The following is a 25543-nucleotide window of genomic DNA, read 5'->3' as shown; positions in this document are numbered from 1 at the left end:
TGTGTCCATGTGTGTTAAATATATATATATATATAAATATATATATGTAAATATATATATGTAAATATATATATATAAATATGTATATATAAATATGTATATATAAATATATATATATAAATATGTATATATAAATATGTATATATAAATATGTATATATAAATATGTATATATAAATATGTATATATAATATATATATATATATATATATATATATATATATATATATATATATATATATATATATATATATATATATATATATATATATTATATAATTTTTCAACAAATATGTGTGATTATGTTTCTTTTTTTAATTTTAACAAATAGTACTTTTATACGTAAAAATGTTTTAGTTCTTTATTTAAAAATAATTAAATATATCTTTTACATATACATTTAAATACGGGTGCATGTAAAATTGAGATATTAAAAGTATATATAAATATAGGTAGGAGTTTATTTCTTCTCTAGCACATAACACAAAACTTTACATATATACTTGTATACATAAATGTTCATATATAAGTATATAAATATATATATATAATTTTACATATATAAATATACATACATATATAAAACCACATATATAAATATACATACATATATAAATATACATACATATATAAATATACATACATATATAAATATACATACATATATAAATATACATACATATATAAAACCACATATATAAATATACATACACACACACACACATACATAAAAGTTTATGTATATAAATATATAAAAAATTATATATATACATATTATATACATAAAAACATTTCTTAGAAAATGAGACGTAGAATTTTTTTTAAAAATGTACATACATATTTTTTAAAAATATATACATATTTTTTTAAAAAATTTTCACATACTTCCTAAAAAAATGTACATATAAAAAAAATGAACAAAAAAAAGCATACATGTAATTATAAAAAATCTATTCATATAGCATATACTAAAATATATAACGTATGCATAGATTATTTACTCTATATCTGCAGTAATATCTATATATATTTGTATATATATGTACATATCAGCAAACATATGTATATGTTAAAAACTAAACTATGTATACAGTATTATGAATTATGATTTAATAGTAATATAACAATCTATTTATCTTGTACAAGCATATAAATATAAGAACAACTTCATATGTTTATAACATAAAATTTCAAAGTTAGTACTATCGTTTGAATTCATTTTTATATATATTAGCATTTTAGCGTTTTTTTTTTTTTTTTTTTTTTTGTAATAATAATTTTATATATAAATTAATTGTTTATGTTATCATGTACCAATTCTATATTAAATATATATTTGAATACTATAAACTTTATAGTTTATATATTGTACATATACTGGTGTTAAAATTAATTTCATTATATGCTCACACATTTACACATATGAATATATATAAATATATTTCACAATGTACAATAAAGGTATATAAGCAAAGTAAATGATAGAATTATATCGGCTCATAAATGACTCCTACCTGAATTTATTCAAGTGTGTTTTTGTTTTTTACGTATAAAAGTAATATATAACCATATTTCACTTTACAGTTATTACTAGTATTTTAAGAAAAATGTATCTTTACTATATATATATATATATATATATTCATATATACATATATATATATATAGATATTATGTGTGTGTTTTTATATATAACAATATTTATAATGAATTTCGTATGAGAACTGTTTTATTTTTATTTATTCTTTATTTTTTGCTTCAGTAATATAAAAAAATTACAAATATATTTAATGTTGTTTTTTGTTTTTTCTTGCTTACATATAACAAATATAGTTTAAAAATAAGAAAATAAATCGAATTTCCAAATGACAATTTTCTTTTTATTTTTGGTTTACATAACTGCTGCTTTCAGTAAATTAATTTTATATTTTGCGTTATGTATTTTTTTTTGTAATTATATTATATATATATATTTATAATTTTTATAACTTTTTAAGTAAATTGTACTAAATTTAAAATATTTTTAAAAAATGTTGTTATAACACCTTTTTGGTGTTTTTTATATTTATTATTTTACCTTTCAAACTTTAGAAATTTATATATATATATGTATATATGTATATACATATATGTCTGTGTGTATGTATATATATATATTAATGAATTTTACATATTATATAGAATATTTATATATATACTCGTAATATAAATATATTGTTTATGTTATGAAACATAGTCATTAATATTATTCCTAGAAATAATTTTAGAGTTGAAGCTTATTTATTTGAAATAATTTTAATTTATTTATAAAGTTAATTATATTCAAAACAATGAAATTTTTTTGCCAAATTCGTTAAATTAGCGTTGCTTTCGTCTTTTGCCAAGTTTAGTTTTATTTGTTGAAGATTTTAAATTTTGTTGCTGCTCCTGCTGCTGCTGCTGTTGTTGTTGTTGTTGAGCACGTAATGTTGTTGTTGCATTTGCCTTCGTTGTTGCTGTTGCTGTTGCTATTGCTGTTTTTGTCAATTTAACTCTTTTACTATTGCTACCATTATTGATAACAATATCTTCGCAGATATTGTCTAATTGGTGACGTTGTTGCTGCTGTTGTTGTAGCTGTTGTTGTTGCTGTTGTTGTAGCTGTTGTTGTTTAGTGATTTTTGTTAAATTTTTGCGACCAATAATTGCAGCTGCAGCAACAACATTTCGTTCATGCGAACTTAAGATACTTTCATTGCTTTTAGGAGTAGCAACATCAGCACCAAATATTTTTCGCATCTGACTTTTAGTAATTGTTTTTGTTTTTGAAATGGTTTCTGTTGCCAATGGTTTTGCTATAGTTGTTGCAGCTGCAGCTGCAGCTGCTGGTGTTATTGTTGTTGTTTTAGGTATTGTAACTGCAATTGTTCTACTGCGACTGCAACTAGCTTTGCTAGCAACAGTAGCGGTTGCGATAGCAACATTATCTGCACAAACCATCGACGACATCGACTTTTCCGAACTACTTGCAACAAAAGATATATTCGAAGTTTTTGTTTTGAAATTCTTATTTGGATTAATAATCGTTTGACTATTAATTTTAATTTTATGATTATTATTCATATTCAAATTATTATTATTAATATTATTATTAGTTATTAGTGTTGTAGTAGTAGTATTTGGTTTCGATATTGTATCAGTTGTTTTATTCAATATATTTTTATGTTTAATATTTTGTAGATTGCTATTATTAAATGAGTTAATGGTTTTTTGTTCCATGTACTTAATATTATTATTATTATTAATATTATTATTAACTACTGTATTCGGCATTTTATTATTATTAATATGTTGTACATTATAATTTTTGAAATTCGCATATCGTATGGTATTAGCAGTAATTTGTTGCTTATTTTTTATAGTGGAATTGTTGCCGGTACAATTGCCTTTTGGATTTTGAGTTACCAGCACATCATCGCTGCTGCTATTGACATTATTTAAATTGAAATTCTTATTAATATTTTTATCCGTAAATTTTGTATTATTTGAGTTTTTGCCTTTTTCCTTAGAACGTAAAACCGTTTTTGCGACCGCAGCTATTGCAGTTGCTCTTATTGGTACACAATTTATTGTAGCTGCTGCTGCTGCTGTTGTTGTTGTTGTTGTAAGGCTCTTCATATTTTTTTTATTAACTATTTTATTATTTTTAGTTTTATCTTTTTTCGTATTGTATTTAGTATTGCAGAAAATATTATTATTATTATTATTATTATTATTATTATTATTATTATTATTATTATTATTATTATTGTTTATCATTTGAAAATTCGATTTATTTTTAACAAATTGTGTTGTTTGCATGTTGACTGAGTTTGAATTTAAATTAATGGTGTTTTTACTTGTCATCATCATTCCCGCTGTTCTCCCAAGTGCAGTGTGTCTTGTTGCGCCTCTTATAGCTGTTGCTGTTGTTGTTGTTATTGGTTTTTGGATGACATCTTTACGAAAATCTTGTGTATTGCTGTTAGTGTTTGCAGCTACAATGTCCAGCATTTGAACGGTGTCACAAACTTCAATAATGTCATTATCGTTTGGCTGTACAACATCTAATGTATAAGACATCATTGGCAACTCTTCGACACATTCAATCATTTCTTCTAAGTCGTTGTCAATTCCTTCGGTTTGCTGCTTCTCATCATTTCCAATTGTTTCAACATTGGCGCGCATTTCTAGTCCACTTCCATTAACTGTTAATACTACATCGATCAAATCATCCTTAACACCATCCGCACTATTCATCAACAAACTATCACCAATAAAATTCACCTGCCCCTCGTTATAAATACCACTACCGTCGCCGCCACCACCATTATTTCCACCCAACTCAACGTCACCACCGCCAACAACTTTTTGATACTTAGTTGTATTATTAAATCAAGACTGCTTGGCAACAATGACGCCGGGGCGACATTGCTTTAAAGCAGAGCTGGTTATAGTAATGTGCTGTGTAACTCCACCGCTGTTTGTAACATTACCGCCACCAATAGTAGTGGCAGGTGTGTTTGTTTGAACCTTGAATATGGCGGTGGGTGTGACTGTAGCTGAGGGTGTGGCAGATTCTTTCTGTTGTTGCTGTGCTGCCTTAAGACTGACAGCAGTTGCAGATTTGGCAAGTTGTTGCTGTGTTAACGTAACTGAAGCACCACCACCACCAACTATAGTCACCTGTTTATTGCCTTTGAGTTGCAGATAAGGGCGAAGTTCAGCGATTGTGGCGCGTTGTGCGTGTTGCTGGTGCTTATTGGTTAACGCAAGTGGGGCCTCTTGAGCCTTTTGTTGTTGATTATGGTGGCTTTGCAACTTTTGTTGCTCATTAACATCACTAAATAGATGATCACCTTCAAGGTGGCGTATTGCTTCAACGATTGTTTCAAGATTTTGACGCGAACGCGTTAAACCACTAGGCTGTTCAATTTTTTCGGTTTTAACCTTAACAATTGGATCATTAATGCGCTCAACTTCAACCTTGGGAGTTGCTTTGATAGCAGCCTGTAAAATTGGTTGTAATACACTTGGTGATGGTGAACTGCCACCAGCAGCATAGGCTTTTGCGATGGCATTTACTTCTTGTTCTGATTCAGTGGATGATGATAGTATAACCTCTTCATGTACATGATCCTCAGTTATAATTTCATCGGCAGCTGCAGCAGCTTCATTCTCCAGCTCTTCAATACTTGAGCAAACAACAACTTGCGATTGACCAGTCATTTCATCAATTTCAACATAAGATACTGTACCAGCTGGCAGTTCTTCAATAGTATCACGAACTAAATTGTCAGTATGTTCAATAACTTCTCTTGGAATGTAACTAGATGTTGATGAAGGTTGAGGAGCTGTTGCTACAGAATAAAGTTGACGTTTAATCATTTGTAATTCATCTTCTAGCATTGTACGTATGCGACGCTCTTTATCCAATTGCTTCTTTAAATCCAAAATTTCCTTGGTAGCAGCATTATGAGCAAGTATAATTTGACTTTTCGATGAGCTAGACGGGCCATTATTATTAAGCAGAGTCATTGGCTCTGGTGACATTGAGCCGAGACCTTCATCAGATGAATCACTGATAGTTTGAATACTAAAGATATTATCAGTAAGCTTACGCTTCTTATTAGCGACACCAGTTATAGTTTCACCGTTTATAGTTGTACAAGCTATAACTTCACCACCTCCGCCACCACCACTACCGGGCTCATGTTGGCCAAGCAAGCGTTTTAATTGGCTATTTTGCGATAGTAACTGAGTCTTCTGAGCTTCAAGCTCGCAAATGTAAGACGATGTTTGTTGCAAAATAGCAGCCTAGAATATAAGAAAAACATAAAAATATATTATTAAATGTATTTTATATAAAAACTTATATTCGCTATATAATATACAATAACAATAATATAATATATTGTACATGGTATAATAAATATAAATTAAATATATATAACCTACATTTTAGAATATTATAATAATCATTACTGAAAATACCGAAAATAATAATAATAATAATAAAAAAAAATTAAACAAATAATATAATAAAGGAAAAAAAAATAAAAATAACAAATAATAAAGGAAAAAAAAAAAATAGCTAATAATAAAATATAAAAAACAAAATAAAAAATAATAAATCAAAACAAAAGAGATAAAATAAAGTAATAATAAATAATATTATTAAAATGTGATCGGGGAATAATTTTTATTTAATAATAAAAAATATTTATGAATATTTTATATACTTATCTATATAAAAATAAATTTTTAATAAATATAAATAAATAAAGCAAATAAAACTTATTTTCTATATATAATAAATATATGTAGCTAATTAACCTATTTGAATAAATGTCATGTATGTATATATATCTATATAAATAACATTATCAATATAAATACTATACTGCTAGTTATGACCTTAGGAATAACACAATATATCAACAACCACAGACCTCTACGGGATGATTAAAAAAATTATTTCTAATTTGTACTTCCGTTAGTATATTTTTTTGGATTTTACAAGATAATTACTTGAGACCTTTTATAACAACCTAAAAAAACTAATACTAAAATTTGTTAATCCTATAAAATTAATTACTTATACCAAAACTTTAGAATCAACTTTTTAGATGAACTTTTAATGGACCTGAACAAAATTCTCAGGGAACTGAAGTTGTGCATTATGGAACTTTAAAGAAGTACAAACTATATTATACAACTCTTATAACTTTTCATAAGTTAAAGTAATTATATTCAACTGATTACAATATACTTAATAATTGATTAAACATAGAAAACACTTTTTTTTACTATTAATTAGTAATTTTTACCGATCAACATACTAACAAAGATTAGCATGATATATAATATGCTTGTTATAAAAAGAATTAAAAACTATAACTATATATTTAATGACTTCTAATCAAAACATTACAGGTTAAAGAACTTATGGCCTTCAAGTTGGTTAGAAAACTTAAATGAAGAGATATAATCCACAACAAATATGCAGAATGCACTGCCCTCTTCTTTGAAATGTGAGCGGGCGATCTCTTTAGTTCGCTCTTGTTCGTGTTCTTGCTTGACTCACTCTTTTTCTTGATTTATTTCTCATTCAATACTTTTCCTCTCTATCTCTTTCTTACTCTCGTTATTAACTTTTAATCAAATACTCCATAATTAATTAAACATTAATGTCAATTTAATTGCTTTAAACATTTTACCGCTTCATAACTTGCAAATCAATTATATGCATATGACAGACTGACTGCATTTGCAGAAGTAAGGTTTTTATTTTATATATTTTTCAATGCAGTTATGTTTAATCCTAAACACGTAAATCAACATCAATCTTTTGGAAGTAATTTTCAGTATTTCAACTTTTAAAATTGAATAAATGCAAAAATCTACGGACGCACTCATAAGCACATAGATAATAGGTGTACATCGCAGATGTATCTATCGCATGTATAGATGTATATCCACGCATAACTTTACTCAAGCATTATATTTATAAACAAAACAGACAATAAAAGTAATTTTATTATTCTGTTGCGACTGCAATTATTTTTATAATGCATTGAAAATGCTGAGAAAAGTAATGATATTTATTGGTAGTCATAATGAGTGTAGTATTAGTAATAGTTGTAGTAATAGAAGAAGACCTTAAATTATTAATATGAAAAAATTTAATAGATATTTAAGTTATTTGCAGTGAGGCTCTTAAAAGTTAATACTTTTAATGTAAATATTGAAAACGAACAGTGAAAGAAAGTATTCGAAAGAAAGAAGCTAATACAAATATGTCTTCTTCATATTATACATCAATTTACAATAATGGACGTATTTTTAGTCAATAGCAAAATATCTTAAATATTTATCTGTAAAAATAAATTAATCTATAAGTATAAAATCGGTGCTAATTTCAATTAATTGTGCTGTGAAAGCTTGATTAATGTCATTTTCGATTCCAAATCGAGAGTAAACTTTTCACCTAACATTTACTTTTAGTAAAAATAAAATAAAAATAAATAAAAAATTTTATTAAAAGAAAATAAATAAAAATAAATACATGAAATTAATTAAAAGAAATAAAAAAAAAAATTTAAGAAAAAACAAAAAAAGAAATAAAAAAATATAAATAAAAGAAAATAATAAAATAAGTACATAAAATTAATTAAAAGAATAAAAGAAATAAAAAAAATAAATAAAATAAAAATAAATAAAAAAATAATAAAAAAAAAAATATAAACCGAATAAAAAAAAAATAAACTACAATAAAATTAAAATAAAAAACAAAAAAATAAAAAAATAAATAAAAGAAAATATAAAAAAATTAATTTAAAAAAAAATAATTAAAAAAATAAAAAAAAAACTATATTTTTTTTTTTAATAATTAAAAAAATATTTTTAAAAACAAATTTTAATATTTTGTGTATTATTTAACATCGATCCTGTACATCCTGTAAATTTTTTTCAAAAACCTTATGTATTAAATTAAATACATTAAAAAATATTCATGTAAAATAAAACAAATATACAATACAAAATTATTTTTATTACTCTTTATAATTATTATAATTGAAGAAAAACTTAAAGTTGAAATTGGAATTTTTATTTACTTTTATTATTCATTTTACAATTAAATAAAAATATATTTGTATTTATTTTACTATATGTATTTTTATGCAAACTATAAAGAGAAAACAACTCGAAAAATTGCATTTACTTGAGTTAGGTCAACACCAATCAACACAACATATTTTTGAATTGCATACCAACCAGCTTTGTAACCGGTACATGCACACATACATTTATATATTTACAATGGCATTTATATGAAGCATAAAATTTTAGTAAACAACATAATGTTTGTGCGGCGGGAGTGAGGAAGTGCGGTCAAATAGCAAAAATGCCGCAAAATATTTTACATCATTTAGCACACAGCTGCTTGGCTCAGCTGAGAGCTGAGTTCCACTGTTTTGATTTCAATGAAAACGATGACGATGATGACGACGACGAGCGACGAGCGACGAACGACGAACGTTTTGAAGGCAACAATGCTAATGCTAATGCCGACACTAACAACAACAACTACGAATACCAACGCAACAACACAACACACAACAAGACCGACAATATGAAGAGAAAATGCGATGTTATACTATGCTATGCGATATATAATGAATGTGATGTGATATGTGATATGTGATGTGATGTGATGCGATGCAATACGATGCGATACAACGATGCTACGGCATGTGAATAGTGTTTGAGGAAAAATATGCGCAAAGCATCAGTCTTATCCTCCTACCTATACCCATCATCTACTACCCATTTAAGTTAGCTGCTACTAGTCAACATTCTAGACATCAACATCATCGTCATCATTATTATCATAATTATCATTGTTATCATCATTATTATTATTTATTGGCTAGTGGCTAGTGGCTACACGTTTGGTTGGTAGTAGTAATATAATTTGATAGTTTGTTATGGGGTCAGAATTTCCTCAGCTCGTTGTTATGTTATGCATTGCACCATTATTAATAAATGTTATTGTTATTGTTGTTGTTGTTGTTTTTACAATGCTATTTTCTCTCTCTCTCGTACAAATGTATTTATTCTTCTTTGCTATGGCACATTTAAGTTACGTAAAAGTCTATCAATATGCATTCCGTCCAGCACTTGTAATACAAAAACAAAAACAACACAACAACAATAACGAACAGCGTATATACAATGCACAATGCACAATACAACTAATGCACATATGCGCAGATATATGCGTGTAATTTTTTCTAAAAGGTCGTTCATTCACTTCTTCAATGCACTCAATTGTATTCTAACATGAACAGCGAACGGAACGGAACGAAGCAACATAGAAAAAAATGTTTATATTTAAATTAAAAACAAACTTATTTAGCGCAATACACACCAAGAACAGCAGAGGTAGCGGAGTTTATGAAGAGCATTTTATATAAGACATGACAAAAATAAATTTTTATCATGCTGATATCTTGATGGACATTTGGAGGAACTTACTAGCATATCTTGAATTGATTTGAAACGAAAAATAAAAATTAAAAAATCGAATATGTAGGGCTTTTGTGGAATAAATATTCATTAGTTGTAGAGTTAAGGTTCCTCCTGGTGTGTTAGTTAATTCACTGAGCTACTATCTCAATACGATGATCCTGCTCGAGGTGACAGCATCTTGACTCTGCCTAAACGAATATACGTTTCTACACTACATATTTGTTATAATTGTCCTGCTTTATTTTATAATAGAAGGATAGGATAGATATATCTACAATAAAAGGCAATATGAAGCAAACTTTTGCTGCAAGATAGAAAATACAGATGCTCTGAATATACGAAACAACAGTTAAAATACAAAGAAAAAAGTCCTAAAAAAATATTTTCAACTTAAGATTACAATAAAATGAGTGAAAATTAAACATTGGGATATAAAAATCTCTCCAAGATATGTATTGTAATCAATATACTGTTAGTACTAGTTTTTAATCCAGTTACTAAGTTAGGTTAATTTAGAATGGCGACCTTATTCAATGGCCTAAACAAAGTCCACTTGAGCTAAAATAATGACCTAATATGATAACCACGGAAATTAAACTACTACTAACTAACTCCATTTACATAAACTATGATTCAAAATCAGTGCCAAAGAAGAGCGTAGTGGGTTCCACACCTTACAATCAATTATTTCGGTATGGAGTTTCTTTTTTTAATAAATATGACGTATCAACAGTACCAGAAAAGATATGTTGGTCACAATTCAGACTCCAAATCATTGCATTTAATATATCTTTGTCTAGTAATATCCATATATCGAATAAAAATTAGCATTAGGAATTTACTACTCTCTGTCAGCCAGCCTGAGTAGTGGCTTGCTGCTACCAGTTGTTAGTACCGAGTGCCTTCTTATCACTTGTCATCGGCGCACGTCCTCTAAAGCGTCTTTCACCAGTGTGTACTAAATCAAACACCTTTTTGGCATTTGGCAGAAACACTTTTTTCTATGAGCACGATACGACCAGACCAGTGTAGCCGTCGAATTTTTATGCGCTTTACTATGTCAATCTCGCAGTATCAACGTTTCATTTAATTTACTACTCGTATCAATGTGTCAGGGACAACAGATCATCCAAAGAATTTTCTCGTATGCTCCTAACGTCTTTTAATTACTGTTAGTTTTTATCCAGGCTTATGCACCATACAGTAAAACATGCATTATAAAAGACTCGTAGAGCATGTACAATAAGATAAAAATATATTTACACTATATAAGCATTTTAAAAAATTATTTTTTTATAACTTAAAAATTTATTGCCAATAATATCAAAATGGAAAGCTAATTACAGGTAAAAATTCCTGACAAAGACACCACGCCATGTTTTATAAGCGCACCAGCCAAACTTGTGACGGACGGATCGCCGGTCTATTATAAGCGTTAATTAGATATATTCCATAAATTGTTGTTAGAAAATTATTTAAACAAGGCTTTTTTTTTTTAATTTTGAAAATAATTTGTAACACAATAAAGGGAAAGTATTTAAGAAATAGCACGCGGATTTCAGAGGAATTTTTTTTTTGTCCTCATTTACTATAGAAAGTAAACTAGGCTATACGGGATATATGGAAAAAGTTAACTACAATATTTTTACAATGTATTTTATTAAATGGTTGACTTTGGATGAGGTCAGAGTGCCTCCATATAAATCCTGTAACAACACATAGCAAAAAAAAATTACATATATCCCGAGTAATAGTAGTAAGAAAAATGTTGCACAATTGCACTGCAATAGTAATACAGAAATGTGGCAGAAGTACACTGCAAAACTAAAATAAAAAGCCGGCAAAAAAAATTGTTTTATGCATAAGAATGCTAAATTAATAGCAACAACAAAAATGTAAGCAAAAATCATCTGTGTTTTGTGTATGTCGCGCTTTAAATACCCAACAGAGCCTCACTACTCACTCACTCACGTATAACTAAAAACAAATGCGATATTAACGCGCGCGCATGCAAATACATACATACATACTAATAAAACACATTCACGTGAATATAAAGTAAGAAAAAAAATTTAAATCATAAGCCACTTGCCTGCATACGCTTTTAAATAGATATATATACATATGAATATATGTATATGTGTAGACATTATAAGAAAGAGAAGAAGCAACAGTAGAAGCAGCAACGGCGAAAAACTGTGTAAACAAAAACATCTTATTTATGTATTTTCGCCGACGAACGAAACGAACTGTGGTATTAGCGGTATTGTTGTACATTTCTGGCTATGTTATTTTTGTAGTGACTGTACTTTTTCATATGAATTTCTCATTGATTTGTTTCATATTCAAAACGTTCACCTCTTTACACTACAAACAAGGCAAGTACATTTATTGGAAAGTTATTCAGCAGCGATACTTTACACACACACACACACACACACACAATGACAAGCACAACCAGCCAGAACATATGAGAATTGTATGGGGAAAATGAAAACTCAACATGCTGCTTTATTAAATGTTAACATTTTTAGTGGACAGAGAGAGAAAGAGAGAGACGCATTCATCTCTCACATTTCTGATGTGTGCATGTGCCTTGTATAAAACAGCAGATATACAGGAGAGTGATTTTGCATCTATTTCCAACATTCCAGTTCAAACGTTAAGAAGCAGCTGTGTTTTATTATTGTATGCTGTGATGTGCCATGTGTACGCTCGCTGCTTTTGCTTATACAGTATAAACTGTGTTTCTTTATTCTCTAAGACGAAATGAATTAAAATAAGTAATAGCTGATATAATAAAAATATATTTAAATAAAATTTAATTGAGAATTGTATTGTAACATGCACAGAATATAGAGAGGACGGACATATACTATGTATGTAAAATTATTAGATACATAAAGAAACAGCATGTAATAGTATGGAGGGGGAGAGTGGGTGGACTGTGTGCTATTAGCATATTTTTATGTGCATTATTGTTTGATGCTACGCATTTATGCGTGCGTACGTACATGCCTACGTGATTAAAATCATATGCTCACTTTTACATGAAAAATATACCACACAGTTTTATTATTATATATTAATATTTTTTTTAAAACATACTTTTTTGTGCAAGAACATGTATTTTTGGGGTTAAAAAGTTTTTAGATATTTGCTATGTCGTTCGTGCGCTTACGAAATTTGTTTCTTAAAAAAATTTTGGCGCTTAAAATTACATAGTTCTGTTGTAAACGTCGTCGTAGTCGTCAGTCGTCTTCTATTTCGTCTTTATGTCCATTCTTATCATTCCCACCATTTTGTCGCCTTTTCATCATTACATATGGTTTGTTTTGCAGCAGGTAAACAGGCAAGCAAACAAACGAAACACAGCAGGTTAACTTGTTTTGTGAGGTTATTTGCTTTGTTTGTGTAATGTGAAAATTATTGTTTTTTTTTTTTGCATTGGCTATGCTATTCTGTCATGTGATACAAAATATTTTTATGTTGCAAGAATATTAACTGTTTTTTTTTTATTATTACCAAACGAGAGCAACTACAAAAACGGATGAATAATTATATTTTAATTATGTTTCGTATTTTTCAATATTATTTAAGATTCTCTCACTGGAATCACGAATTTTTATACATAGAAAATTATTAAAATCGAATAGACATTCTTATTATACGATAATCATTAAATTTAAAGATATAAATTATAAACAAACAAAAACAAAATGACTACAATTTAGGAAGCAAAAAAATTAAGAACATTAAATAAAAATAGTCACTATATATTACAAACAATCCACTGTAGCCAAGTAAATTAGTTGTGAGTTCGTATCCTAACTTTATCAGCAGAATTTGTCAGCCTAGAATTACTACAAAAGAAAACCTAAGAGCAACTATAAATTTAAAATTTTTAAACATTTTTATTAACCATTTTTATATTTTATTATTATTATATTTCATTCGTGTTATTTTAAAACTTAATACATTATCCTTGGCACATCCATATATGTTTCATAATTTAATTATTTTTAATATAACTAATATAACTTAATATATTATCCTTGGCACACACACATACATATATCAATTAAATGTTTCATAATTTAATTATTTTTTATATAACTAATAATAAATATTATTTACAAAAATAAAAGCAAAGCCATATCAGCGCACGTGTATGCATTTCTCAAAGCAATTCAGTGATTGAATCTTGTTTGGAATGCCGAACGAATCATAACAACTGTGAATAAAAAATGGGCAAAACACAAATACAGAACAAGAACAGGTGAAAATAGTACAATTATACAGAATTAAGCTGAAGAGTGAGTAATAGTAGTGGAGGAGCAGCAACAATTCTAAAAAAAAAATAATTGTAAAACAAAATAAAAAACACAAATAAAAATTTAAAAAAACCAAAAACAAAAATTAGTCAAAATAACAAACAAAATTAAAAGCAGCAGAAATTGTACAACAATAGCAGCTGTTTTTCTTTTTCGTTGTTATTTATTTATAAACCCAGTCAGAGTCAGTCAGTTGTGTGTTACAAAATATTTTGATGACGGCATACGATAACAAACTCAGCACACAAGGCGCGTCCGGCAATGCCAAGTATTTAAAGGCAACAACACAACACAACAAAACACATCACAGCACCAAAAAAAACAAAAACAATAAAAACATTTTCAGCTGATTTTTTTGATCATTCATACTGTGTGGCATTTCGCCTGAACTTAAAACAGCTAGCAAAAATCTAACAACAGTAGTAAGTCATCAAAAGTTAAGTGAGAGAAAAGAGAGTGTATTAGAGAGCGAATGAGAGTGAAATAATAATGCCGTGTTATTATTACAGGCAAGAAATTTTATATAAAATTCACGTGTAAATCATGCTTAAGGAAAAGAATTTAAAAAAAATATACACTCTACTGTACAATACAACAACAATTGAAAAAACAAGCAAAAATATAATTATTTGATTTTTATATACAGAATTTCTGTATATAAAAAAATTTAGCACAATTATTTATTTCCAATAGAAAAAACAAACCATATTTTTTTTTTTTTTGTTTATATCACAATATGCAAAGTAGGAAAAACAAAATTATTTTGCTTTTGCATTATCGTCGTCCGTCCGACAAAAATGCTGTGTGGGTGCAGCCAACGATCTCAAATTCCGCTATTTTTGCACATCGACGAAGTTTGTCAGCTATAAATAGCTACAATGCCGCTAAAATCAACAGCAGTGTTTACACACACATATACACGACGAACACACAAATATGTATACATATATAGTCAAATGAGTTGCAAGCTTTTAATGTTTTTGTTGTTGTAGTAAAATGTAAATAAAAACCATTGAAGAATGAATTCAAGAAATTTTATTAATAAAAATTCTAATAATTTACATACATTATTAATTAAAAGTCACTTTTTTGCTTTTTTGAATAAGTTAATTCATGTAATTGAACGTAAATTTAATTAATGAATGAATGAATGAATGAACAGTAGTAAAAGCTAAGAAATTTATGCACAAGTATATAGGAGGGTTGGGAAGTCTGTTTTAGAAATAAAAATTTTATAAAAAAAAATTTAGTTATTCATACAAATTCGCACAAATAACAACTAACTATCTTAAATTATGTTGAATTTATAAAACAAAAAAAAAAAGAAAAAAAATTTTTTATAGAAATAAAATTATATAAATTGAACAAAAACAAAAAAAAAGAAAAAAACGTTTTTATAGAAATAAAATTATATAAATTGAACAAAAACAAAAATTTTAAAGCATGAACATGAAAATATATTGCAGCATTTAAATTGTTGACAAATTTAAGTGTCTCGATGTTATAGTGTCTCCCCCCCTAGGCACAACTTTATCTCTCATATAGATTATACCATTCAAAACGATACTTTCAGGCATATTGAACCAAAAATGCCCTTCAAAGGCATAATTAAGCGTAACTAAATAAGCTCTTCTGCTAAAACAATTAGCTCTGCTCAAAGGGAAGAATTTCCAACTCCATTCTTTACAATAAAACTTAAATTAACCACATCGACGAATAACTCTTAACGTTGGCCTAGTGGTACCATAACCGGCGGCATAGCCCAACTCCTAGCACCCTTTCCTATAACATCTTGCTAGCCATGCGCCTCAAATCCCCTTAATAGTTAATCGTATACTTCGATATGAGACATCGACTCTCGTTCAGCCTCGTGCTTACGCAATAACCACCCTACCCCTCATCTCTTGCCCCTATACTACGCCCAGATAAACCTAGACTTTCTTATTATTAGAATGAAGCCTCACACATTGCTGTCAGGGTCAGTGTTGGAAATCTTCTCCATTAATTTCTAAGAAGTGGTTTTGGTGAGTTAAAGTCTTTATAGTAGTTGTCGATGCCTTTCATCTACCACAATAAAAATAAAAAAGTCTTCAGACTTTTTCAAAATAATCTTCAAAAGACGATAAATAAAATTACTCTAAATAATGATAAAAACTAAAATTGAGTTTTAGATGAATTCTTCAGCTGTTCAGAGAGTTAAGAGATTTCACTGTACCTTCTTAACACGGAAAGTTCTAAATAAACATTTTGAATATATATTAATTGCTTTTTTATTATTAAAATTTAAAAAAATTTTCTTTATACATTTTGATATTTAATTCATTTCATTACTAATCATTTCCCCCATTTTTTGTGTCCTTACCACTTAATGATATCATTTAATTCACTTGCACTACTTTCTTCTATCAACCAACCAACCAACCACCTAAAAATTTGCATGTTCCATTCATTTCCTTCATGCTATGCATTTTTAACCCATATTTATATGAAGAGTACGTGTGTATCCATATTTTTACTTGTGCATAAACAAGCATGTATGTATGAATGTATATATGTCTTGTGAAGTGTAAATTTATTGCAATCATCCATTTTTGCATATTTTTATAGCCGTTCACTGGATCCATAACTTTTATGAGTTATTTTTATCTGAACCCGAGACAAAGCCAGACCCTGTAACTGAGCTCCTTACACACAAATAGATATAAGGTGCAAGACATAAAGTTTATTGCTATTAACTTTATTTATGCATAGCTTTTTTTTAATTTGGTTATCTTGTGTTACAGTTGTTTTTGTTTTTTTTTTCTCTTTTGTCTTCAGACTGAAGCGTAAATTTTATGACGTGAGAAACCTATTATCACAATCATTCATAATTTTTTTTTTGTTTTTACTTCTTTTATCTTTTAAAATTGTTTACCGTAACTTTAAACTTTAATAACTCGAGAAATGAAAAGAAAAATGAAACGCGTGTGAAAAAATTGAAAGTATTCACTTAATGAGCGAGCACTCTATTTTTTTCCTTCATTTCATCTATTTTAAGACTTGCATAAATAGTTTCTTTTGTTTTGAAATCAAAACAATACCACGGACGGGTAAAATCCACATACAAATAAAAAAAAAATGTGCTCATTAATTTTATTTACACTTGTGGAACATTTGTAGAATTGGAATTATGTTGCTAGTTCATAGGCGTATGCAGGGAAAAGGAAATAAAAGCTCCACGAACGGTGTTAATGAACTTTTTAGTTTCAGTTAATTAACATACATTCTCTACACATTTTATTTTATTTATATTAATATGAATAAGTACGTTTTTAGTGTATACTTTTGAAACTTAAATGAGGTGATTCCAATTAGGCACAGTAATTTAATGGAATATTCGATATTCAATAAATGTCGATAATTAAATAATAACTTAATATTAATAATTATATGCATTAATTGTAATGCATATAATTATGAATATATTATGAATTACGAAATTGTTATTATATTCTAAATCACAAGAAAAAAAATTTCAAGACGTTAACAGATTGCAAAAAATACAAGTATAATGGCTAAGATCAGTTTTGTAATAAAATTTTATCTAACATCTTAACTTTATTATAGATCTCATCTATAAACACTTTACTATTTATAGTCTAAATCAAAAAAAAAAAATATTTTAGGACGTTAACGGATTGCAAGAAATACAAGTATAATGGCTGCAATCATTTCTGAAATAAAATTTTATCTAATATTTTAACTTTATTATAGATCTCATATATAAACACCTTACAATTCACGATTACTGAGACATAATCTCCCATATACAGTGTTGTGCATAACAAAAGCAACCAAAATGAGCACATCAAATAAATAAGTTTTTTTTCTACTTTTTACTTTTTGTTCAAAAACTTAAATACATAGTTTTATTTGTTATTGTATTAGCTATTATAAAAAAACAACAAAATCTACAATTCTTCATTACGGATTAAATAATTCACAAAAATAATGAAATATTACGAAATGCGGCAGTGCAAAACAATAGCACAGCGGTTGTAGCGGTATTACAACGGAACTTAGGTTTATATTGATCCCCAAAACACTTTCATGTTAGGTGATATGGTGATATATGTTTTTTTAAGACATTTAACTTTGCCATATTAGAAAAAAATTCATTTTCCAAGATTAATAATTTGAATTGAATTATAAATATTAATAGGATTGATATCATTTGCTTTACTTGCACTAATTTAGTTTATACTAAAGGTATGTTTATTTCGGCTAAAAATGCGATATATCTTAATGTACCTGAATGTTTAACCTTTAAGTTTAATGAGATTAACCTAATAAAATCAACATTAATAGGTGCGATATATATTTATAATGAGTCTAAAAAAAAACTATATAATATACAGAAAAAATAATAAATGAATGAAAAATACATAAAATCTTCATGTATGTAAATAAATATGTGTTTTGAGCTTTGCACAAAACGCTTAGTTAGTTGCCTCTCAATTGTATTAAAAACTTTTTTATTCACTCACTAACACTGCATAAAAATATATAAAAAAATTATTAATTTACATACACAGACAGCAGTTGCCGTTAATACACTATACAAATACAATTATTACCGGCTAATTAAAATGATCAAGTGACTGTTATTTGCATTTATGTACATATGTTGGTACACACGAATATTATAAATTAAATTTTTAGTTAACATTTTAACAACGAAGTTTTATAAAAAGTAGAACAAAAAGCATATGCACCGCTCTTCTCCTCGCAGCCGCAGAGAAACTGCCGGCTTAGTGGAATATCAATGTATGTACGCTTGCACATAGTTATGCTTGCTCATGATCAATATTTAATATTTTTTCTATTATTTTTAACTTTTTACACCACACCATAGCTCGAATATTCAAATTCGAAATTTAAAAACCCTTACTACGTCAATCAGCTATAATTGGTCAATAATTAAACAAGAGTAAGTAGAGAGAGAGAACATGCGAATTTGCAGTGTGTGTTGTTGTTGTTTAGGCTGGCGTATATTGCAATCAGCTGTGTATATAATATATGAAATTAATAAAAACAAAAAAAAAAAAAAGTTTGATATATTTTTTGTTTTGATTTTGTTCATCATTTTTACATTAATATATATGACTTTGTTTTTGCTTCCAATGCGCACAACATTGCATTATAATTTTATTTTATTAAAAACCGAAGTAAAACAAGCAAACCAGCTGATTTTTTTGTTTTTAGTTTGGATAGCCATTAAATTGTATTACTTATACTTTATTTATTATTGTTTTGTGAATGTTAAAAATGAGATCGTGTACAAAATTGATTATACTTGATATAAAAAAAATAAAGCAAACACACAAATGTGAACTATGCCTTACATGTGGTAAAGAGTGTGCGGGTTAACACTGGGCTTTTCTGTATCAAATCGTATATATACTTGTGTTTTGCTCATTGGGAGTTTTTTTTTTTTGTTTTGAGTCGCAATAATGATCAGCTGATTCATTGTGTCATTAAATTTATTTTTATCAAGAAGTAAACAGCAGAGCAGTGTTGAATAAATTTTTAATAACAGTTGCCGACGAGTCAGTCAATTTCAGTGTAAAAATAATTTTCTTTTCATACATATAAACAAATAGAATAAAGATCAAATTTCTAGAAGATGATATCATATATGCCAAAAGTTTTGTTTATTACTCAGTTTACAGTAAATATACTCTTAGATAATAAAAACACTTTTTTAAATAAATTTAAATAAATATAATAAAAAAACTTATGCTTTAAATAAAGTTTTAATAATAGTTTATAACAATTATTAAAAATAATGTTATGAATTGATATATTAAAATTCCAATATTGAACACAAAAAAGCCGTTTCCCGCATCAAAACGAATTGAACTGACCCTAACCCTTAACGGAATAATGCCGCCATATAAGCGGTATGGCACTTTTACTAACTGGGTCCAATGTCGCGTTATAATTACTAATAACGTGTTAAGGACTGTGTTATGTTCTTTCTGTGAATATATATATATATATATATATAACTATAAAAAATAATGTTTTACTTTTTCCATGATAGGAGAAGAGCATTGTAACTCTTCTTTATACGTAAGATGTATCAAAAATCACGTGTGTCCAGAAAATATTCGACATGGAAAATATGGTACAATTCAGAAGTCTCAGGTAGTGTTCAACTACACCAAAAATATTGGTGATGTTGATCGGGGAGATTATTATATACTGTTTCCTAAGTAAAACCTTTATGTGGTGACAAAAACTGTTATTCTGGGGGGCCTTGAAGTATGTGCTACTAAATTTCTACACTCTATATAAATCCGTTCAAAAAGAAATGAACGAAAAAGCACTTTCACAATAAGTATTTATAAAACAATTGGTTGATTAGTTTGTAGATGACTTTCATATGTTGGAAAATTCTCAGACGCGATAATACTGAATAAAATTTACAGCGACTAAATGATTAGTTTCGCATCATTCGTAATGAGAGAATAAAAAAGTGTATAGTAGTATTATTGGAACGAATGGTTTCAGGGAGGAGACGAGAAACAAAATGTGTTTGCGATACTTGCATACAAATGGGAGAGTGCTATAATATATATCATACTATAAAAAAATATAAAATTAAAATCATTATGTTATTCTATTACCATGAATACTAATAAATTTGAACTAAAATAAAAATATTATCTTTGCTATAATTAATTTAGAAAGGTTTGGTACACAGTTCTCAAATCTACAGCTTAAATAGACTTCTGAACCAGTACGGTTTGGATTATCGTTTCTAAAATTAGATTGAAGAAATTACACAAGAACTCAGCCTGTCTAAAGCCTCGGAGAAATTCTTCGCAATTCTAACGGAGCTGTTTTTGTGCTGCTCAATGTCATTTTATATAGGCCTATAAATATTGATGGCATATCAAATTCTGACATAGCAGCATAAAGAGTGTTTCTTGTTTGTATTCATAATTTCAAAAACGGCTTTGGATTCGAGAAATGAATGATGTTTCATAATATTTTTTTTTTGCATCTTCTCCGAATATTCCGCGTCAGGATTTGATGTACTGTAAATATCTGATGTATGGTGGATTTAGTACCTCGAAACCTACATTTTTATGGTTGAATCAGTTGGGTAACAATGGGCTTTGCGTAATTTGAAAGAATGATCTCGCAATAATTGGCGCAGTTTGCAAGACCATTTTTTTGTGGAATAAACAAATCATGTTCTCTTGGGCGGAAATTTATAAGCAATATATGAAAATAATATACTGTAAAAAGTGTAACAATTCATGGCTCATATTAAAACTAAACAAACTATAAATCTTAGTACTATTATAAATAAGTATTAAAATGACGGACGTTTGCAGTAACAAATATGTTTAACGTTAACAACTATAAACAATGCAACTTTTCGAAAAAAATTTAACTAATAAGCTATAAACACCTAAAAAATCATTTTTCACATATAAGTCACATGTCTTTACTTATCTATATAATAACTATTAAAAATAGGTAAATCCTACGTGTACGTTTATACTTTTTAATTACTTTTGGAAATGAAGAGAAAAAATTTTTTTTCAATTTCACTAATTTCGCAACTCTAATGATTGCTTTAGCGCAAACCACATACAGATGTGTCAATCAATTGTTTGCACCTTTGTGTCTTGCCTTTTCTTTTTCTTAATGGATTGCAAAAATATTTATATGCCAAACGTTAGATGGGAAAGAAAATGTTAGCATAAAAAAGCCCAACGTCATTCATATTTAGTAAAAAAACGAAAAAAAAAAAATTTAAGTATGCTTCGAGTATAATATGGAGAGAGATACGCAGTTCGTAAAAACATTATAACAGTCAAAACGCTTATGATGAAAGCCTTTAAATGTGCTAACGTTAATACGTTAAAACGTTGAAACTAGCAACGTCATTAAATTTTGCAAGACAACATTCCACCACATTATGTTAGTCAGTAGAGTCAATATATTCAAGACACAGTGCGACAGTCAGCAGCAGCAGTCGAAAATATGCAACAAGATACTACATACTGTAAATGCAACAAAAAAAGAAACACAGCAAACACAACGTGATTCCAAATCATCCAGCTTACAACGCTATTTTCTGCACTAAAAGCTATAAATAAACTAGTCAAAGTTAGTATGATCACTGTCCCGCCCAGCCTTTCTGTGCCTTTCGTCGAACAAGCCGTTTTGAGCGCGCTCTTATTATGGACCGTTCGTTTGCAGTTACGACAGTACGACAGTCTCCGTCTAGTTTGTGAGACGTACTTTTAGCACAATATTCAAAAACCCACAAAAGTAATTGATCCATTGCATGCAAGCGGTAAGCAGCTGCTACGCGTCTGTCCCACTAAAAACACCACCAGACGACAGACAAAACAAGCGCATAAATTGAACGAGTGAAGTCGTCGCCGTCACCCCATTCAAAGCTTTCTCTAGTTTCTTTAGCAAATACCTAGAAAGTCTATAAATACTTTTTCTATAATTTTTTTCTCTTTTTTTTGCCTGTTGCAGTTGTAGCTGAGATCGGTGTTGACGACGACGTTCTTGTTGGATGATAGTTGTTTTTCACAAAAAATTTGTATTCACTTTTAGTTGTGTTAGCTGTTATTTTATATTGGATCACGACATCTATCGTATGTCGACTTGATGTTCTTTTTACACCATACGAGTAAATGAACAATTGCCTTGCCGTAACATAACATACAACTGTCTGCACTAAAGTTTATTTACTGAAGAAAAAGGAGGACACACGCATAATATCACATACGACTTGTTAGTGATTTTCAGTGATTTTATGAAAAACATGGCTATAAACTTATAAAATACGGGTATTCATTCTTGTAGAGAGGTTAGAGAGAACTAATTTTGCCGTACATGAAACGGTAAACAACCGTATAAGAATACAAAAAAAAAATCATATCATTTACTAAAGGAAATTTAACCATACTTTGAAAATGTCCTACTGCATATTAATTGACACACTAAATTAAATTCATAATAACTTTAACTACAAGGTCCACTCAGTTCACTCAAGCAAATAATTTAGTGCTAAAGTTATACATAAAAAAGTTATATAGTAGAATAAGCAAAAAGTGTATACTAAAATAAGCAAAAGTCAAAATACTAGCTAACAGCATTAATAAATACGTTTATCCGTAACATATTCTCAGAAAAATGAATATTATCAAAAATCACATGGAAATGTCAACTTAACCTGCACTACAACTGCAATAAATATTATCAGTTGAGGGAAAATTATCAGTCTCTATAAAAAAAACTTAGATAATATGAAAAATATTAGGCGTTATAAAAAAAAGGAATGTAGAACCGTCAACTCATCTCACACCATCTAAAATGGCAATAAAAGGATTTGAAAGGGAGGAAGAAGAAAAATGAATAGGAACGTATATAGATGAACAAACCTAGTTTTGAGTCATCGCATCGGGTTCATCTGATATATATGTACATTATTGAGTATCGGCTGGATGCTTCCTTGCGTTACAAACTATTTGACCAATTTGAAATATGTATAGGAACTATATCTTATTTTTGAATAAAATAGCTTTACAAGTGCCCCAATAAATTTAATATGGATTTTTTACAATAGACGTAAAAAGATATAAAATTCAATAACATATGCTTTATTTAAGTTCAAAAAGCTCAAAACAAAATTAGAGAAAAATATATATTGAATTCTGTAATTAACATTATGATTAAAATTCTAAGAACAAAAAGTATACAGTTATAAGTATATGATTGCAATCTTTATAATTATAACAACAATTGCATTTCGTATGTTCTAAAAGTATATTTTAGGGTTTAAAACTTGGTCAGATATAAAATATTTCATATTTTAAATAACAAAATGAATTTGTGGGAATGTGATAGAGTGCAATAAAATAATTGGGTCGCTTATATATATTGCGTATACATAAATATATATATATTGTATATTTTTGTATATAGAAATCCCAAAACTTTTATATTGTATATGAAATATATGAAATACTATAAAAATTAAAACAATTTTTTTGTAATACTATATAAATTACAAAACATAGTTTGTGCTATATAAGTATGTATAATTTGTAAGTAAATAAGTAGTTTAAGCTTTAGTATTATTACTCCAGTGCAATAACGATACATATGTACATACATATAGAGATATATAAGTAGACATATATATAAAAACAAGAGCATCTCTCATCACATAGTTAGTTATGTACTAACATCTGGTTGCAGCACTTGTACTTTGTTTGATGAACTCTTGCAACGAAAAGAGGTCATTGAACCTATAACCTTCTTGGGTGCATTTTTACCACTTTACTGCTACCACTTTACGCTACTACGATAACCTTTTTTTGTTCTTCTCTTATATATAATATAGTAATATTTATATTTTATATATAAATAACTAACCTTATAACTAATACATGCCTCACCTTACTTACTATTTTTATAAATTTAACTTAATTTATTAACAAAATTTCGTAATTAATCATTTTAAATAATATCCAAAATTTACTAAAGTTCAAATTTAACACTTAAAAGAAATATTCTAACTAAAATCCAAAAGTTTTAAATAAAAATAAAAAAGTTGAAAAAAAATTGAATTGAAAAAGGCGCAAAAAGGATTTTATTTTATATGTTAACTCATGGATACACAATATGTAAAGCAGCAGGGACTAGTAGTAGTAGCAGCTGTGGCACATACGAAATTTTCAAAATATTACAACATACAAAAAGGCGCAATTAGTTACTTGGAAAACGAATCAATAAATACATTCCAGTGAAACTACCCCCACAACAGAGATAAGCTTTTCCAGTCAAAAACAAACCCTCTTTTACTACACATTTTCATCTTTATAATTCTTTCTGCTTTAGTATGTTTAGTAAAGTAAACAAGAGCCAGCTTTTGCAACATATGATGTTGCATGAACGAATGAGAGCAACGCGAAGAAAAAGTTTCCACAACCTACAACATCGCATCATGCGACACGACACTAGTACTAAACTATTATATTTATTCATCACACCCACTCGCACGCGCCAACACATTACTGTTATTGATAGTGAACTTCTCGCATACAAAATATATTGTCTGCACAGAGCACAGTT

At 28.0% G+C, this 25543-nt stretch overlaps 1 protein-coding gene across 2 annotated transcripts in view; it reads right to left on the bottom strand.

Moving 5' to 3' along the window:
• Positions 1 to 4387: 4387 nt before the first annotated feature.
• Positions 4388 to 25543, bottom strand: part of LOC119689969 — a 41189-nt gene continuing 20033 nt past the window's right edge. For both annotated transcript variants that reach the window (XM_038104932.1, XM_038104933.1), the window contains one exon: positions 4388 to 5834. In XM_038104932.1, the coding sequence (XP_037960860.1) occupies positions 4413 to 5834 (1422 nt within the window). In that variant the 3' untranslated portion in view covers positions 4388 to 4412. The remainder of the gene's footprint in view (positions 5835 to 25543) is intronic.

Source organism: Teleopsis dalmanni, chromosome X (assembly GCF_002237135.1).
Source record: "Teleopsis dalmanni isolate 2A chromosome X, ASM223713v2, whole genome shotgun sequence".
NCBI lineage: Eukaryota > Metazoa > Arthropoda > Insecta > Diptera > Diopsidae > Teleopsis > Teleopsis dalmanni.
This window is presented reverse-complemented; position numbering and strand designations above follow the sequence as displayed.